General features: G+C 47.5%; 1 protein-coding gene across 3 annotated transcripts in view; it reads left to right on the plus strand.

The window, feature by feature from the left end:
• AAGAB (alpha and gamma adaptin binding protein) overlaps window positions 1–14,253 on the plus strand; it is a 70,249-nt gene extending 55,996 nt beyond the window's left edge. For all 3 annotated transcript variants that reach the window (XM_063925559.1, XM_063925558.1, XM_063925560.1), the window contains 2 exons: window positions 8,324–8,373; window positions 13,966–14,253. In XM_063925559.1, coding sequence (XP_063781629.1) covers window positions 8,324–8,373; window positions 13,966–14,043 — 128 coding nt within the window. In that variant the 3' untranslated portion in view covers window positions 14,044–14,253. The remainder of the gene's footprint in view (window positions 1–8,323; window positions 8,374–13,965) is intronic.
• The last annotated feature ends 652 nt before the right edge of the window (window positions 14,254–14,905 follow it).

The following is a 14,905-nucleotide window of genomic DNA, read 5'->3' on the forward strand; positions in this document are numbered from 1 at the left end:
TTTCCTGCAAACAGGACTGTCTATGGGCCTCAAATTAGGGTCCATTAAGGTTCAAATTTCGGCCCTGTCAATATTCTTCCAAAAAGAACTAGCTTCAGTTCCTGAAGTTCAGACGTTTGTCAAGGGGGTACTGCATATACAGCCTCCTTTTGTGCCTCCAGTGGCACCTTGGGATCTCAATGTAGTTTTGGGATTCCTAAAATCACATTGGTTTGAACCACTCACCACTGTGGACTTAAAATATCTCACATGAAAAGTGGTAATGCTGTTAGCCCTGGCTTCAGCCAGGCGTGTATCAGAATTGGCGGCTTTATCCTATAAAAGCCCTTACCTAATTTTTCATACGGACAGGGCAGAATTGAGGACTCGTCCTCAATTTCTCCCTAAGGTGGTTTCAGCATTTCACTTAAACCAGCCTATTGTGGTGCCTGCGGCTACTAGGGACTTGGAGGATTCCAAGTTGCTGGACGTAGTCAGGGCCCTGAAAATATATGTTTCCAGGACGGCTGGAGTCAGAAAATCTGACTCGCTGTTTATCCTGTATGCACCCAACAAGCTGGGTGCCCCTGCTTCTAAGCAGACGATTGCTCGTTGGATTTGTAGTACAATTCAGCTTGCACATTCTGTGGCAGGCCTGCCACAGCCAAAATCTGTAAAAGCCCATTCCACACGGAAAGTGGGCTCATCTTGGGCAGCTGCCCGAGGGGTCTCGGCTTTACAACTTTGCCGAGCAGCTACTTGGTCAGGGGCAAATACGTTTGCAAAATTCTACAAATTTGATACCCTGGCTGAGGAGGACCTGGAGTTCTCTCATTCGGTGCTGCAGAGTCATCCGCACTCTCCCGCCCGTTTGGGAGCTTTGGTATAATCCCCATGGTCCTTTCGGAGTCCCCAGCATCCACTAGGACGTTAGAGAAAATAAGAATTTACTTACCGATAATTCTATTTCTCATAGTCCGTAGTGGATGCTGGGCGCCCATCCCAAGTGCGGATTGTCTGCAATACTTGTACATAGTTATTGTTACAAAAATCGGGTTATTATTGTTGTGAGCCATCTTTTCAGAGGCTCCTCTGGTATCATGCTGTTAACGGGGTTCAAATCACAAGTTGTACGGTGTGATTGGTGTGGCTGGTATGAGTCTTACCCGGGATTCAAAATCCTTCCTTATTGTGTACGCTCGTCCGGGCACAGTATCCTAACTGAGGCTTGGAGGAGGGTCATAGGGGGAGGAGCCAGTGCACACCAGGTAGTCCTAAAGCTTTTACTTTTGTGCCCAGTCTCCTGCGGAGCCGCTATCCCCCATGGTCCTTTCGGAGTCCCCAGCATCCACTACGGACTATGAGAAATAGAATTATCGGTAAGTAAATTCTTTTTTTTTTTTTGTTGCTAATAGCATATCTATTTATATTAGAAGGGATTATGTACTTGGTTTGTCTATTAGAGACACAACTATTATTTATTTATTTTTTAAAATAATATTTATTTTTTTAACTGACTAAAATAGAGAGAGCATGGTTTTCAGTGGGAAGGGGTGGGAATGGGTTAAAATCCAGAAAAAAAAATGTGTGGGGTCCCCCCTCCTAAGCATAACCAGCCTCGGGCTCTTTGAGCCGGTCCTGGTTGTAAAAATACAGGGGAAAAATTGACAGGGGATCCCTCGTATTTTTAGAACCAGCATCGGGCTCTGCGTCCGGTCCTGGTGCAAAAATACGGGGGACAAAAAGCGTAGGGGTCTCCCGTATTTTTAACACCAGCATCGGGCTCCACTAGCTGAAGAGATAATGCCACAGCCGGGGGACACTTTTATACCGGTCCCTGCGGCCGTGGCATTAAATCCCCAACTAGTCACCCCTGGCCGGGGTACCCTGGAGGAGTGGGGACCCCTTAAATCAAGGGGTCCCCCCCTCCAGCCACCTAAAGGCCGGGGGTGAAGCCCGAGGCTGTCCCCCCCCCCCCCCATCCATGGGCTGCGGATGGGGGGCTGATAGCCTTGTGACAAATAAAAGAATATTGTTTTTGCAGAAGAACTACCTGTAGTTCTTCTGCAAAAAAAAAAACCCAAATAAAAACAGGACACGCACACCGTGAAAGTAAAACTTTATTACATACATGCCGACACACACATACTTGCCAATGGTGGGAACTTTGCGGTCAGCGGTGAGGTCACTCGCAGTCAGCGGCTGACCGCGGGTAACCTCACCGCTGACCGCAAAGTTCCCACCATTGAAGATAATGGAGAGGCTGTGCGATGCGCTGTCTGACAGCTCAGACGCGCATAGCCAATCAGGAGAGTGCCACGACGTGGCGCTCCCTGATTGGCTGAAGGGGACCCTCTGTGACAGGAGTCACGGGGGGTCTCAGCATTCGGAGAAAACGTGTAAACATGGGACCCCTTTCAGTGCGTGGATCGGGTATGCGGTTTCTTTTTTTACTAAGTACGTGGATTACAAAAAAAGAACAGGACACTGGATTTAGGTGAGTATAATTTTATTTTCAGGTACCCCGGATTCTACTTGGAGAAGTGGACAGAGGTCGGCGTGTGAACATAGGTAAGTATGTGTGTGTCGGCATGTATGTAATAAAGTTTTACTTTCACGGTGTGCGTGTCCTGTTTTTATTTGGGTATTTTTTTGCAGAAGAACTACAGGTACCAGCGGGCCCGTTTTACCCCCGCATGCTGGTACTTGTGGTTCTCCAAGTACCAGCTTGCGGGGGAGGCTTGCTGGGACTTGTAGTTCTTCTGCAAAAAACAATATTCTTTTATTTTACACAAGGCTATCAGCCCCCCATCCGCAGCCCTTGGATGGGGGGGGACAGCCTCGGGCTTCACCCCTGGCCCTTGGGTGGCTGGAGGGGGGGGACCCCTTGATTTAAGGGGTCCCCACTCCTCCAGGGTACCCCGGCCAGGGGTGACTAGTTGGGGATTTAATGCCACGGCCGCAGGGACCGGTATAAAAGTGTCCCCCGGCTGTGGCATTATCTCTCCAGCTAGTGGAGCCCGGTGCTGGTGTTAAAAATACGGGGGACCCCTACGCTTTTTGTCCCCCGTATTTTTTGCACCAGGATCGGACGCAGAGCCCGGTGCTGGTTCTAATAATACGGGGGATCCTCTGTCAATTTCCCCCCCGTATATTTACAACCAGGACCGGCTCAAAGAGCCCGAGGCTGGTTATGCTTAGGAGGAGGGACCCCACGCAATTTTGTTTAGGGTTTTTTAACCATTTTTGTGCCGTCCGAAAAGTCGAATCCAGGACGCACTTGGTCCGTTTTTCGACAGCGGGACTGTCGAATCCGTTTTTTATTGAATATGTCGAATTCCGGCACCCGCCGGCCGGGATTCGACGGTCGCATTGTGTCGAATTTAAAAACGGGCGGAAAAAAGCCGCAACTTGCCCGGAATTGCATATACCCCTGTGAGCTTACACTTATTACAGTAATACTGGAATAATTATCCCCCTTTTGTTAGGATTTTTTCCTTTCATCCTCCTATAAATAAGAAAATGTAATTTAACATTTCTAATATATTTTGATGACCTTCATGGAAATTGTTTTACATGTTACCTGCAAATAGATTGTAAGCTTGCAAGCAGGGCCTTCCTACCTTTATGACTGCCTGTTATTACCCAAATTATTATTATTTTTCACCGTTTCCAATTTTGTTTGTCAACACTGTTTCCCATTGTAAAGCGCAATGAAATTTGCTGCACTATATAATAAACTTAATAAATAATAATAAATAACGTTACTATAGACACAGTGATGTTGCTCAAAGCAACCAATCAAATTCTAGCTGTCCGTTTTTCTAGTACAGTGCAGAAAAGGATAGCAAACATCTGATTGGACACTATGGACAACACCATTTTCTCCTGCAGGGTCCACAGATTATCCACAGGATAAACATTGGGATATGAGGTAGCGTCAGCGGTTTGGTACCAACGATCAAAAGCTTTCGGCCTCCCAGAATGCAACGGGCCAGTCCCCTATATCCCCACCTCCTGGCTCAGGCAATTCTGTTTTTTGTTGGTGCGGGAGGAGCCGGACCACAATCTTTGGGCTGCTGATTTTGGCAGCCGTAAGCTTGTTATTTAATTTATTTTTATAGTCTTATGTTTTTTGAGCAAGTTTTCTAAAAAGCGTCTTACATGCACCTTAGAAGGAGTCGCTCCAACAACACTCCGCCAGGTCGCTACAACACTTACCCACATGTACAGTGCTGTTTCGGTGGGCGTCTGTGTAGGATGTACTAGCAAGTCCAGCGGACGTTACCTGGCTGTGGCCGGAGCATGGGGAGAAGGTAAGGCATCAGTTCTGCTTAGCGGGGGAGACGCAAGACACAGCCGCACTGTTTTCGGGGAGGAGACTACCGAACAGTCGCTGAAGCGGCTTCCACCTCGGGTGCACCAGCGCTAGGCCCCAGGGATCATAGGCTCTAGGGATTATTGTGAAGCCGCGATCCCTGGGGTTGATGTCAGCAGTGGTCACCCCTCCCCCCGGTTCATGACCAGTTTCCTCCGAGTTTCCCGCCATGAACTGGTTTTCCGCTTCCGCCTGAGACGCTGTGTATCTAAAGGACCCAGTCACAGCATAGGCGGCTGTGTGACTAGGGCGTCTGTGTTCACTGTAGGTTCACGGGGCGGTTGTGTACACTATTAGCGTCTGGATCCACGTTCGCTAACGTATTGATCGATCCTGAAAGCGGGGTGAAGTCTCCCTGTATCCCACTCTCCTGAGACGGGGGATACAGCACTGAGGGCCTAATTCAGAGTTGATCATAGCAACAAATTTGTTAGCAGTTGGGCAAAACCATGTGCACTGCAGGGGGACAGATGTAACATGTGCAGAGAGAGTTAGATTTGGGTGGGGTGTGTTCAAACTGAAATCTAAACTGCAGTGTAAGAATAAAGCAGCCAGTATTTACCCTGCACAGAAACAAAATAATCCACCCAAATCTAACTCTCTCTGCAAATGTTATATCTACCACCCCTGCAGTGCACATGGTTTTGCCCAACTGCTAACAAATTTGCTGCTGCGATCAACTCTGAATTACCCCCTAAGTCTCTACCTACCATTAAGTACGAATAGTTGGATAAGTGCCTGATGCACATGAGTCAGTAAGCTATTGCTGCTGTTTCTTTCGCTGTGCTACTGAATACGTTTAAAGTCCTCTATAAGGTAATGCAGTAATGTTTCTCTTACATACTTGAAATGTATCTGTAGTTGAATATGTGCTCATAGTGCTTATTATACTAATGTGTAACCTGTGGCTGATTGCTAGTGTGATTGCTGACTTTACTATTTCTGTCAGTTTCTGTGTATATACCGATCCTCAGTGCTGGTGCAAAGAAGGGAGGGATCGGATTGTATGTCACTTTAACTCGTTTTAAAGTGATTTCAGTCACAAATTGTGTATTTAACGCTGTATAGGTGTGTGATTTGTTTATTTTGTCTAAGAGGCGAGGATACACTCTCCACAGCAGCACCAACACTCATGTCATGTTTGTCTTGCAAAGCTGGGTTAACCTCTCAAGATCTGGTTCAAAATGGATTATGTGCAAATTGTTTTAGTTTTCACCAGAGCCTCCTTAATAATCCAAGGCAGGCACAGGTTCAAGTTGAACCCCCATGGGCTTCTTTTGCACAGACATTATCCAATATAGCTGAGCAGATAATGCCAGCTCCTATACCCATCTGGACAAAAGGAGACCCTTTTGGATCTCAGATTGGGAGGTTCTGACAACGGATGCCAGTCTTCAGGGCTGGGGAGCAGTGTCGGAAAGAAGTTGCTTCCAAGGGCAGTGGACCAAGGAAGAAAGATGCCTGCCAATAAATATATTGGAACTCCGAGCCATATATATGGCACTAATTCAGGCAAAGGACATTCATCAGGGGAAACCAGTTCAAATTCACTCGTAAAATGCAACGGCAGTAGCGTACCTCAATCATCAGGGAGGAACTCCCAGCCAAAAAGCAATGAAGGAGAAGGTCAGAACTTCATCATGCAGCCTTGTCCGCAGTGTTTATTCCGTAAGTCCTAAACTGGGAAGCGGATTTTCTCAGTCGACATGCCATTCATGCAAATGAATGGGCTTTACACCCCGCGGTCTTCCAGACTCGGGTAGACAATTGAGGGTTACCGAAGATAGATCTCATGGTTTCCTGTCAGAACAACAAAGTTCCTGCATACGGGTCAAGGACAAAGGATCCCAATGCGACCTTTGTAGACACCCTGTCAGTAAGATGGGTCTTTCATCTGGCTTATGTGTTTCCACTGATCGCCCTGTTACCCAGGGTGATGCGAAAGGTAAAACGGGGAAAGGGCGCCGTGATACTAATAGCTCCGGCTTGGCCCAGAAGACATTGGTAAACAGATCTGCAGAGGCTGTCGTTGGATGCTCCATTCCTGCTCCCTCAACGTCCAGACCTACTGTCTCAGGGTCCTTGCTATCTCAAGCACCTGGATCGGCTGTCTTTGACGGTGTGGCTTTTGCGACTTCCATCCTGAACGTAAGAGGATTTTCACAACCGGTAATTCAAACATTGCTCAGAGCAAGGAAACCATCCTCTGCTCTCATTTATTACTAAATATGGGAAGCCTATATTCAGTGATGCAGTGACAGCAAATTTGACCCTAGGTCTTTCAGAGTTTCCAGAGTCCTAGCATTCCTTCAGGCAGGAATGAACAAAGGTATACGGGTGGCTTCCTTGAGAGTTCAGGTGTCAGCACTGACTGTATGGTTTCAAAAGAAAATTGCTAACCTACAGGATGTTCGCACTTTTTTCCAAGGAATTCTTCACATACAACCTCCCCTCCTTTTGTTCCTCCTACAGCTCCTTGGGATCTAAGTTTAGTCCTAAAGGCGCTTCAAATTGCCCCATTTGAACCACTGAAGCAAGTGGATCTTAAATGGTTGACAGCTAAAGTTCTCTTTCTACTGGCTATTGCTTCAGCCAGAAGAGTTTCAGACTTGGTGGCACTGTTATGTCGTCCTCCTTTTCTGATATTTTATCAAGATAGAGCGGTTCTCAGAACCAAATCTGGTTATCTTCCTAAGCTGGTGTCTAAATTCCACCTTAACAAAGAAATTGTAGTACTGGCCTTGCAAGGGCCGGATCTTTCTGCGGGAGATGCATCCTTGGACGTACCAGTGCCATCAGAAAGACAGAAACTCTTCGTTCTCTACAGATTTCACAAGAGAGGATGGCCTGCTGACAAGCAGACACTGGCGAGGTGGCTTCGGATGACTATTTCAGAAGCATATTCTCAAGCTGATCTCCCTATTCCAGCTTAAGTCTCTGCTCACTCTACTTGTGAGGTAGGTCCTTCATGAGCAGCACAATATGGTCTTCCATTAACACATTCATCAGACATTGGGCCTAATTCAGAGTTGATCGCAGCAGCAAATTTGTTAGCAGTTGGGCAAAACCATATGCACTGCAGGGGGGCAGATATGACATGTGAGTTATATTTAGATAAGATTTGGGTGGGGTGTGTTCAAACTGAAATCTAAATTGCAGTGTAAAAAATAAAGCAGCCAGTATTTACCCTGCCCAGAAATAAAATAACCCACTCAAATCTAACTCTCTCTGCAAATGTTATATCTGCCCCCCCCTGCAGTGCACATGGTTTTGCCCAACTGCTAACAAATTTGCTGCTGCGATCAACTCTGAATTACCCCCATTATGCCCGATACCTTTGCCTCTCTGGACGCTGAATTGAGGCGAAGGATTCTCCTGTCCAGTCAGGAGCGTCCCCTCCACTAAATTTGCTTTGGGACATCCCAATGTTTATCCTGTGGATGATCTGTGGACCCTGCAGGATAAATACATAGTTATGGTAGATTTATCATCTAACTCTATTTCTCCTAAGTCCACAGAATCCACAGGGATCCCACCCTGACGCACCTGATTTGAGGATCCTTTTACTAACTAACCTCTTCCTTCTTGTACGGAAGGGTGTGCATGTGTGTTCTTCTCGCCTGATTAGGGCTCTCTATGATGCTTCTGCCTGGAGCTTTGGAAAACAACTGATTTGCCTGCGCCAGGAGATGGGGATGTAGGGGACTGGCCTATTGCATTCTGGGATGCCGAAAGCTTTTGAACGTTGGTGCCAATCCGCTGACGCTACGTCATATCCCAGTGTTTATCCTTTGGATACTGTGGACTTAGGAGAAATAGAGTTATCGACGGTAAGGCTACCAGAACTACGTATTTTTGTTTTTTACACTTACAACTACTTTCTTTTTTTTTTTTAGAAATAGCCCTCATTGTTTAATCCTTATGAGTATTTTCCTTAATGTTGTTTTGTTTTCTTTTTATCAACAGATAAAGCTGCCACATTGCCACATGAGCAAAGAAAGTTGCATGCAGAAAAGGTAAATGATGGGTTTATGCACACGCATGCCACGTAGATGATAATCCTGATCTGCCACAGTGTATTGCGCGGTAATTATTAGAGGAGGAGAAGCAGGTCATCTAGTCAGTATTAGTCAGTGGATGTGCCTCACGCAGGGCCGGCGCTTCCATTAGGCAGCTTTAGGCAGCTGCCTATGGGCGCCAGGACCTGAAGGGCGACCCGCTGAGGCTGCCTGGGGAAAAAATGAAGCTCTTCTACCAGACACCCGGTGATGGCAGAGCAGACCAGACACCCGGTGATGGCAGAGCAGACTGCACTCTGACGAGTGTGCGCCCGCCCATGTCCTTTTCCTATTCGCCAGAGGTGGTCAGCGTGTGTAGGTCAGGTGGTCATGTCACATCCCCCCCTCCCCTCTCCACCCCAAGTACCTGGCGCTCCTCCATCCACTTCCGAGGGCAGGCTGGACAGCCACTTCCACCGACATCCCCCCTGTATGATGACCGCGCTGATGGGTCGCTGCAGCTCTTCGGCCAGACTGGCAGCAGGGGCACCGACAGGAGACCCGTGGATACATGGTGAGTCAGTGTGATTATGGCAGCGCTGGCGTTTCCTCCCATTAGCCTGGCCTGGCTCTGTAGTGCCGGCTTGCTGTGTATGTATGCAGCAGGGCCAGATTATAGGAAAGACGAGGCGGAGTGGTCATCCAGGGGACCCCACAATGTGGCAGCAGGGGAATGCATTGCCGCGATTCGCGGGTGGAAAGGGGGCGGGGCCTAATTCTGTGACTTGCCCGCCCCCATCAGACACATCCCCTGATGCCTACCAAGGCCGGAACAGGTAGTTTCTCTCCTTCTCCTCTCTCTCTCTCTCTCTCTCTCCCCCCTCTCTCTCTCTCTCTCCCCCCCCCCTCTCTCTCTCCCCCCCTCTCTCTCTCTCTCTCTCTCCCCCCCTCTCTCTCTCCCCCCTCTCTCTCTCTTCCCCCTCCCTCCCTCTATCCATCTCCCTATCACTCCCCTCTCTCTCCCTCTATCGCTCCCCTCTCTCTCCCTCTATCCATCTCCCTATCCCTACTCTCTATCTCCCCCCTCTCCCTCTATCTCTCCGCTCTCTCTCTCTCTCCCTCCTCTCTCTCTCTTTCTCTCCCCCCCCCCTCTCTCTCTCTTTTTCTCTCCCCCCTCTCTCCCCCCCCCTCTCTCTCTCCCCCCCTCTCTCTCTCTCTCCCCCCTCTCTCTCTTCCCCCTCCCTCCCTCTATCCATCTCCCTATCGCTCCCCTCTCTCTCCCTCTATCGCTCCCCTCTCTCTCCCTCTATCGCTCCCCTCTCTCCCTCTATCCATCTACCTATCCCTACTCTCTATCTCCCCCCTCTCCCTCTATCTCTCCACTCTCTCTCCCTCTATCTCTCCACTCTCTCTCCCTCTATCTCTCCACTCTCTCTCCCTCTATCTTTCCCCCCTCTCCCTCTATCTCTCCGCTCTCTCTCCCCCTCTATCTCTCCGCTCTCTCTCCCTCTATCTCTCCGCTCTCTCTCCCTCTATCTCTCCGCTATCTCTCCCTCTATCTCTCCGCTCTCTCTCCCTCTATCTCTCCCCTCTCTCTCCCTCTATCTCTCCCCCCTCTCCCTCTATCTCTCCGCTCTCTCTCCCTCTATCTCTTCTCTCTCTCCCTCTCTCTCCCCCCTCTCCCTCTATCTCTCTGCTCTCTCTCCCTCTATCTCTCTGCTCTCTCTCCCTCTATCTCTCTGCTCTCTCTCCCTCTATCTCTCTGCTCTCTCTCCCTCTATCTCTCTGCTCTCTCTCCCTCTATCTCTCTGCTCTCTCTCCCTCTATCTCTCTGCTCTCTCTCCCTCTATCTCTCTGCTCTCTCTCCCTCTATCTCTCTGCTCTCTCTCCCTCTATCTCTCTGCTCTCTCTCCCTCTATCTCTCCGCTATCTCTCCCTCTATCTCTCCCTCTATCTCTCCGCTCTCTCTCCCTCTATCTCTCCGCTTTCTCTCCCTCTATCTCTCCGCTCTCTCTCCCTCTATCTATCCGCTTTCTCTCCCTCTATCTCTCCGCTCTCTCTCCCTCTATCTCTCCGCTCTCTCTCCCTATCTCTCCCCCCTCTCCACTCTCTCTCCCTCTATCTCTCCGCTCTCTCTCTCCCTCTATCTCTCCCCTCTCTCTCCCTCTATCTCTCCCCCCTCTCCCTCTATCTCTCCGCTCTCTCTCCCTCTATCTCTTCTCTCTCTCCCTCTCTCTCCCCCCTCTCCCTCTATCTCTCTGCTCTCTCTCCCTCTATCTCTCTGCTCTCTCTCCCTCTATCTCTCTGCTCTCTCTCCCTCTATCTCTCTGCTCTCTCTCCCTCTATCTCTCTGCTCTCTCTCCCTCTATCTCTCTGCTCTCTCTCCCTCTATCTCTCTGCTCTCTCTCCCTCTATCTCTCTGCTCTCTCTCCCTCTATCTCTCCCCTCTCTCTCCCTCTATCTCTCCCCTCTCTCTCCCTCTATCTCTCCCCCCTCTCCTTCTATCTCTCCGCTCTCTCTCCCTCTATCTCTCTGCTCTCTCTCCCTCTATCTCTCTGCTCTCTCTCCCTCTATCTCTCTGCTCTCTCTCCCTCTATCTCTCTGCTCTCTCTCCCTCTATCTCTCTGCTCTCTCTCCCTCTATCTCTCTGCTCTCTCTCCCTCTATCTCTCCGCTCTCTCTCCCTCTATCTCTCCGCTCTCTCTCCCTCTATCTCTCCGCTCTCTCTCCCTCTATCTCTCTCCATTCTCTCTCTCTCCATCTCTCTCCTTTCTCTCTCCATCTCACCCCCCCCTCTCTCCCCCTCCATCTCCCTCTCTTCCCCTCCATCTCTTTCTCTCTCTCTCTCTCTCTCTCTCTCTCTCTCTCTCTCTCTCTCCATCCCACTCTTTCTCTCCCTGATTCACTCTCTCTCTGCCACTCACTAACCCACCCATCTCTTTTGCTCCCCCCTCTCTGTCTCCCTCCTTTCCTGACACCCTCTCTCTCCCACTTGCTCCCCTTTCTCTTTGTCTCTCTCTACCTCTTTCTCTCGCTGACAGGCTCTCTCTCCTTGACACCCTCTGTCTCTCACTCTAGCTCACTCGCCCCTCCCTCTCACTGGCTCTCCCCTCTCTCCCTGACACACACTCTCTCTTGCTCCACTCTCTCTCTCCCTGACACCCTCTGTCTCTCTCCCAATCACCCCCCCTCCCTTTCCCTCTCTCCCTGACACTCTCTCTATCCCTCTTTTCTCTCCCCCTCACTCTCTCTTCCCTCTTATCCCTCTTTCTCCATCACTCTTTCCCCCCTTTCTTTCCTTCTCTCTTCTCTAACACCCTCTCTCTCCACTCTCTTTCCCTCATTCCCTCTTTCCCTCTCTCTCTCGGCAGGAAAAAAGAGAAACTCTTGTTGGGCACTCTTGTCTATGAAAAAATGGATTTAGTTAACACGTAACTTTTATTAGTCCTAATTAGAATAGATATACGATAGCCTCTGAGATACATTTATCATGGGGTATAACTGTAGAAAGACATTTCTAGTGTTGGCGAAAATATCAGGAATAATTTTAAGAAATTTGAGTCCAATTACTCAATTCAAAACAGGGCACTGCAACAGGACGCGCTGCTAACTCGACTGCTCCCCACAGCTGCCCACTCTTCCTTCCTTCTATCCGGTCACAGCTGCGGCAGGACCCGCTCACTGCTGTCCACTGTGACTATACATCGCACACAGCAGGCAGCAGCGGCTCTCCACAACCTCACCGGAACTTTGTTCTACCCCTCTGCAGCTCTAATCCTCTCCTGTGACCACACCTCATCCCATCTCTCTACCTCTCCAATCCAAAGTGCTGTCATTGGATCATGTGTCAGCAGTGTCCCTGCACTGAATTTAATTCATCAGGGACAATCTGACTCCATTTTTCTAATAGCAGACATTCTATATACCTCCGTCTCCTCTCTAGAGTGCCGGCTCTGCGGACACGGTCACTCTGTCATCACTGCGACCCTTTGCATGTGACAGAGCCGCAGCTGCCCTACGGAGCTCATACACCGTGAGACCTTCTTTTCTATCACCCCTTCTTTTCTATCACCCCATCCAGGGTTTTATTGTGGTAGATACTGTACATCACTGAATCTAAACTAATCAGTAATATTTTCACTGCACAACTTATACATTGTACCCATTTATGCGGCAGACTTATTTTGAACTGTACTTTAATGATTCTGATTTGTTTCTTTCATTACCCTTACACAACAGTATTGTATCACATTAAGTTTTACATTGACACATTGTTAGCCAGTTCAGCAACACACTTTGTGTGTGTGTGTGTGTGTGTGTGTGTGTGTGTGTGTGTGTGTGTGTGTGTGTGGAAATAGCTTCGGCCTAATATAGTGTCAGTCTGACCTATAATCGATGAAACTCCTTATATCGAAGCATTCGGCTTTTTATTATCTATATTTCAGGTTCTGGACATTTTTATAACAGTATCAGACTGTCATTATATTTATATAGGACTGCCTATATGTTTTGAATTGAGTCATTGAACTCCAATTTCTTAATATTATTCCTGATATTTTTGCCAACCCTAGAAATTTCTTTCTTGTACCAATAAACAAGAAAAAGCGCTAGGAAACTGGATAAGAATATACTTACAATTTTAATAAAGAATTAAAAATTCATTTATACTGTTGCAACAGATAATTAAAACAACGGTGTATCTAATTGAAATTTAGGGCATAATATAGCACTGCAATAAGTTGAGAAAGTCCCATATACTTAATATGGATTGTATACTGTTGGCCAGTACTCAAAAGAGCCAGTTCATCCCCAAAATTAGTGCCACAGTCCAGGAACAATTGTAAGCGAATGATAATATTACCAACTGCAGTTAGAATTGACCTTGCTGGCTTGGCTTTTTAAATTTCTTTCTTGTGTTATGCCCGATGTGAAATTTATCTGAGAGCTATCATATATCTATTCTAATTCTAACTAATAAAAGTTAAGTTTTAACTATTTCAATTTTTTCATAGACAAGAGTGCACAACAAAAGAGTTTCTTTCTGTCATTTTTCTGTTAAGACTATATTTATTCTCTGGGCATACCTCCACCTGCTATATGAAATATACGCTAGTTATTTTAATGTCATTTTGATGTGGACTGTTCTTTGACCCCTCTCTAACTACTTTGACTTAAATTGCTGTGCTCGCTGACTGTTTCCAAAACCTCCCCTCTCCTTGGTTGACACCCTCTCTCTCCCTTATACCCTCTCTCTCTCTCTCTCGCTCTTCGTTTCTTTCTTTCTCTCTCTCTATCTCTGACACCCTCTTTCACTATCTCACTGTTCTCTTTCTCCCTGATACAGTCTCTCACTCATCCCCCCCCTCTCTCTCCCTTGCTCCCCCCTCTTTTTCTCTCTCCCTGAAACCCTCTTTTTCTCTCTCTCCTCCCCGTTCTGTCTTACAACCAACCCTCACACACCATGACTCACCCCTCTCACCTTTCCTAGATGGAAAGAGGGTATTGGGAGGGGAGTGAGGGAGGGGGGGGGGGGGGCGGGCAGTAGCTAGAAGTTTTGCCTAGGGTGTTGAGAAACCTTGCACCGGCCCTGGCCTCACACCTCTCATTTTAGGTTGCCAAAGCTTTCTGGATGGCCATTGGAGGAGATCGTGACGAAATTGAAGGCGTTTCTTCTGATGAGGAGAAGTGATGGGTGTGCAGTGCAGGGGGACAGCCAACGCCGCCTCCACTTGTATTACAGTGCTGCTTCCCCATGTCCTCTGCCTACAACTTCTTCATAGGGAACCTGATAGCGCAGATGCCTCTAGAGCTCTATGTATGTTTGTCAGTGATATTACTTGTGTATTTATTAGAAAGCAACAGATCTAAATAAACTATTTTATATTAATTTCAACATCCACATTGCTTGTCTCCGTTATATTGCTTATAGATGCTGAAACGTGTTCTATAAAAGATTAGTTCGCCACTCACAGGGATCTTGTGTGTTTGCATGAGAACTTTACTGAAATAGTCATTTCTGGAACCTGACCGAGTTACTATACCAGCTACGATAGAAAGTGATATAGATTTTTTTTCTATAATGGCCTCCTCTATCCCCAGCACTCTGAAAGTCTTCTACTGTACAGCTTTCTGAGCTTTGAACTGTAATTATTAAAAAAAAAAATGAAAAAAAATCTTGATAGGTAGCAGAGGAGGTAAACTGATGTCTTTCTTACATGTCAGAATAGTTTGTTAATTCCTCAAGGAACTCCAACGGTCCTGGTTTTAAATTTATCCATGCTTGGCCACAGGTGACTTAATTAGCACCTTAGTCAATTTGATTTAACCATCTGTGCTGAGCCATGGATATACCTAAAACCTGGACTGTTGAGGTGCCTTGATGACAGCGTTTGGGAACCTCTGAATAAGGGATTCATTGAAAAATGACTGAGTGCTGGTATACATATGTATGCGAGTGATCATCGCTACAGCATGTCTACTATAATCTGCCTCTAATACAGTTTTATGACACTAATGCACGGGTTTTAGTTTTCACTTTGTATATTTTTTCA

The sequence above is a fragment of the Pseudophryne corroboree genome, chromosome 6 (genome assembly GCF_028390025.1).
Source record: "Pseudophryne corroboree isolate aPseCor3 chromosome 6, aPseCor3.hap2, whole genome shotgun sequence".
Classification (NCBI taxonomy): domain Eukaryota; kingdom Metazoa; phylum Chordata; class Amphibia; order Anura; family Myobatrachidae; genus Pseudophryne; species Pseudophryne corroboree.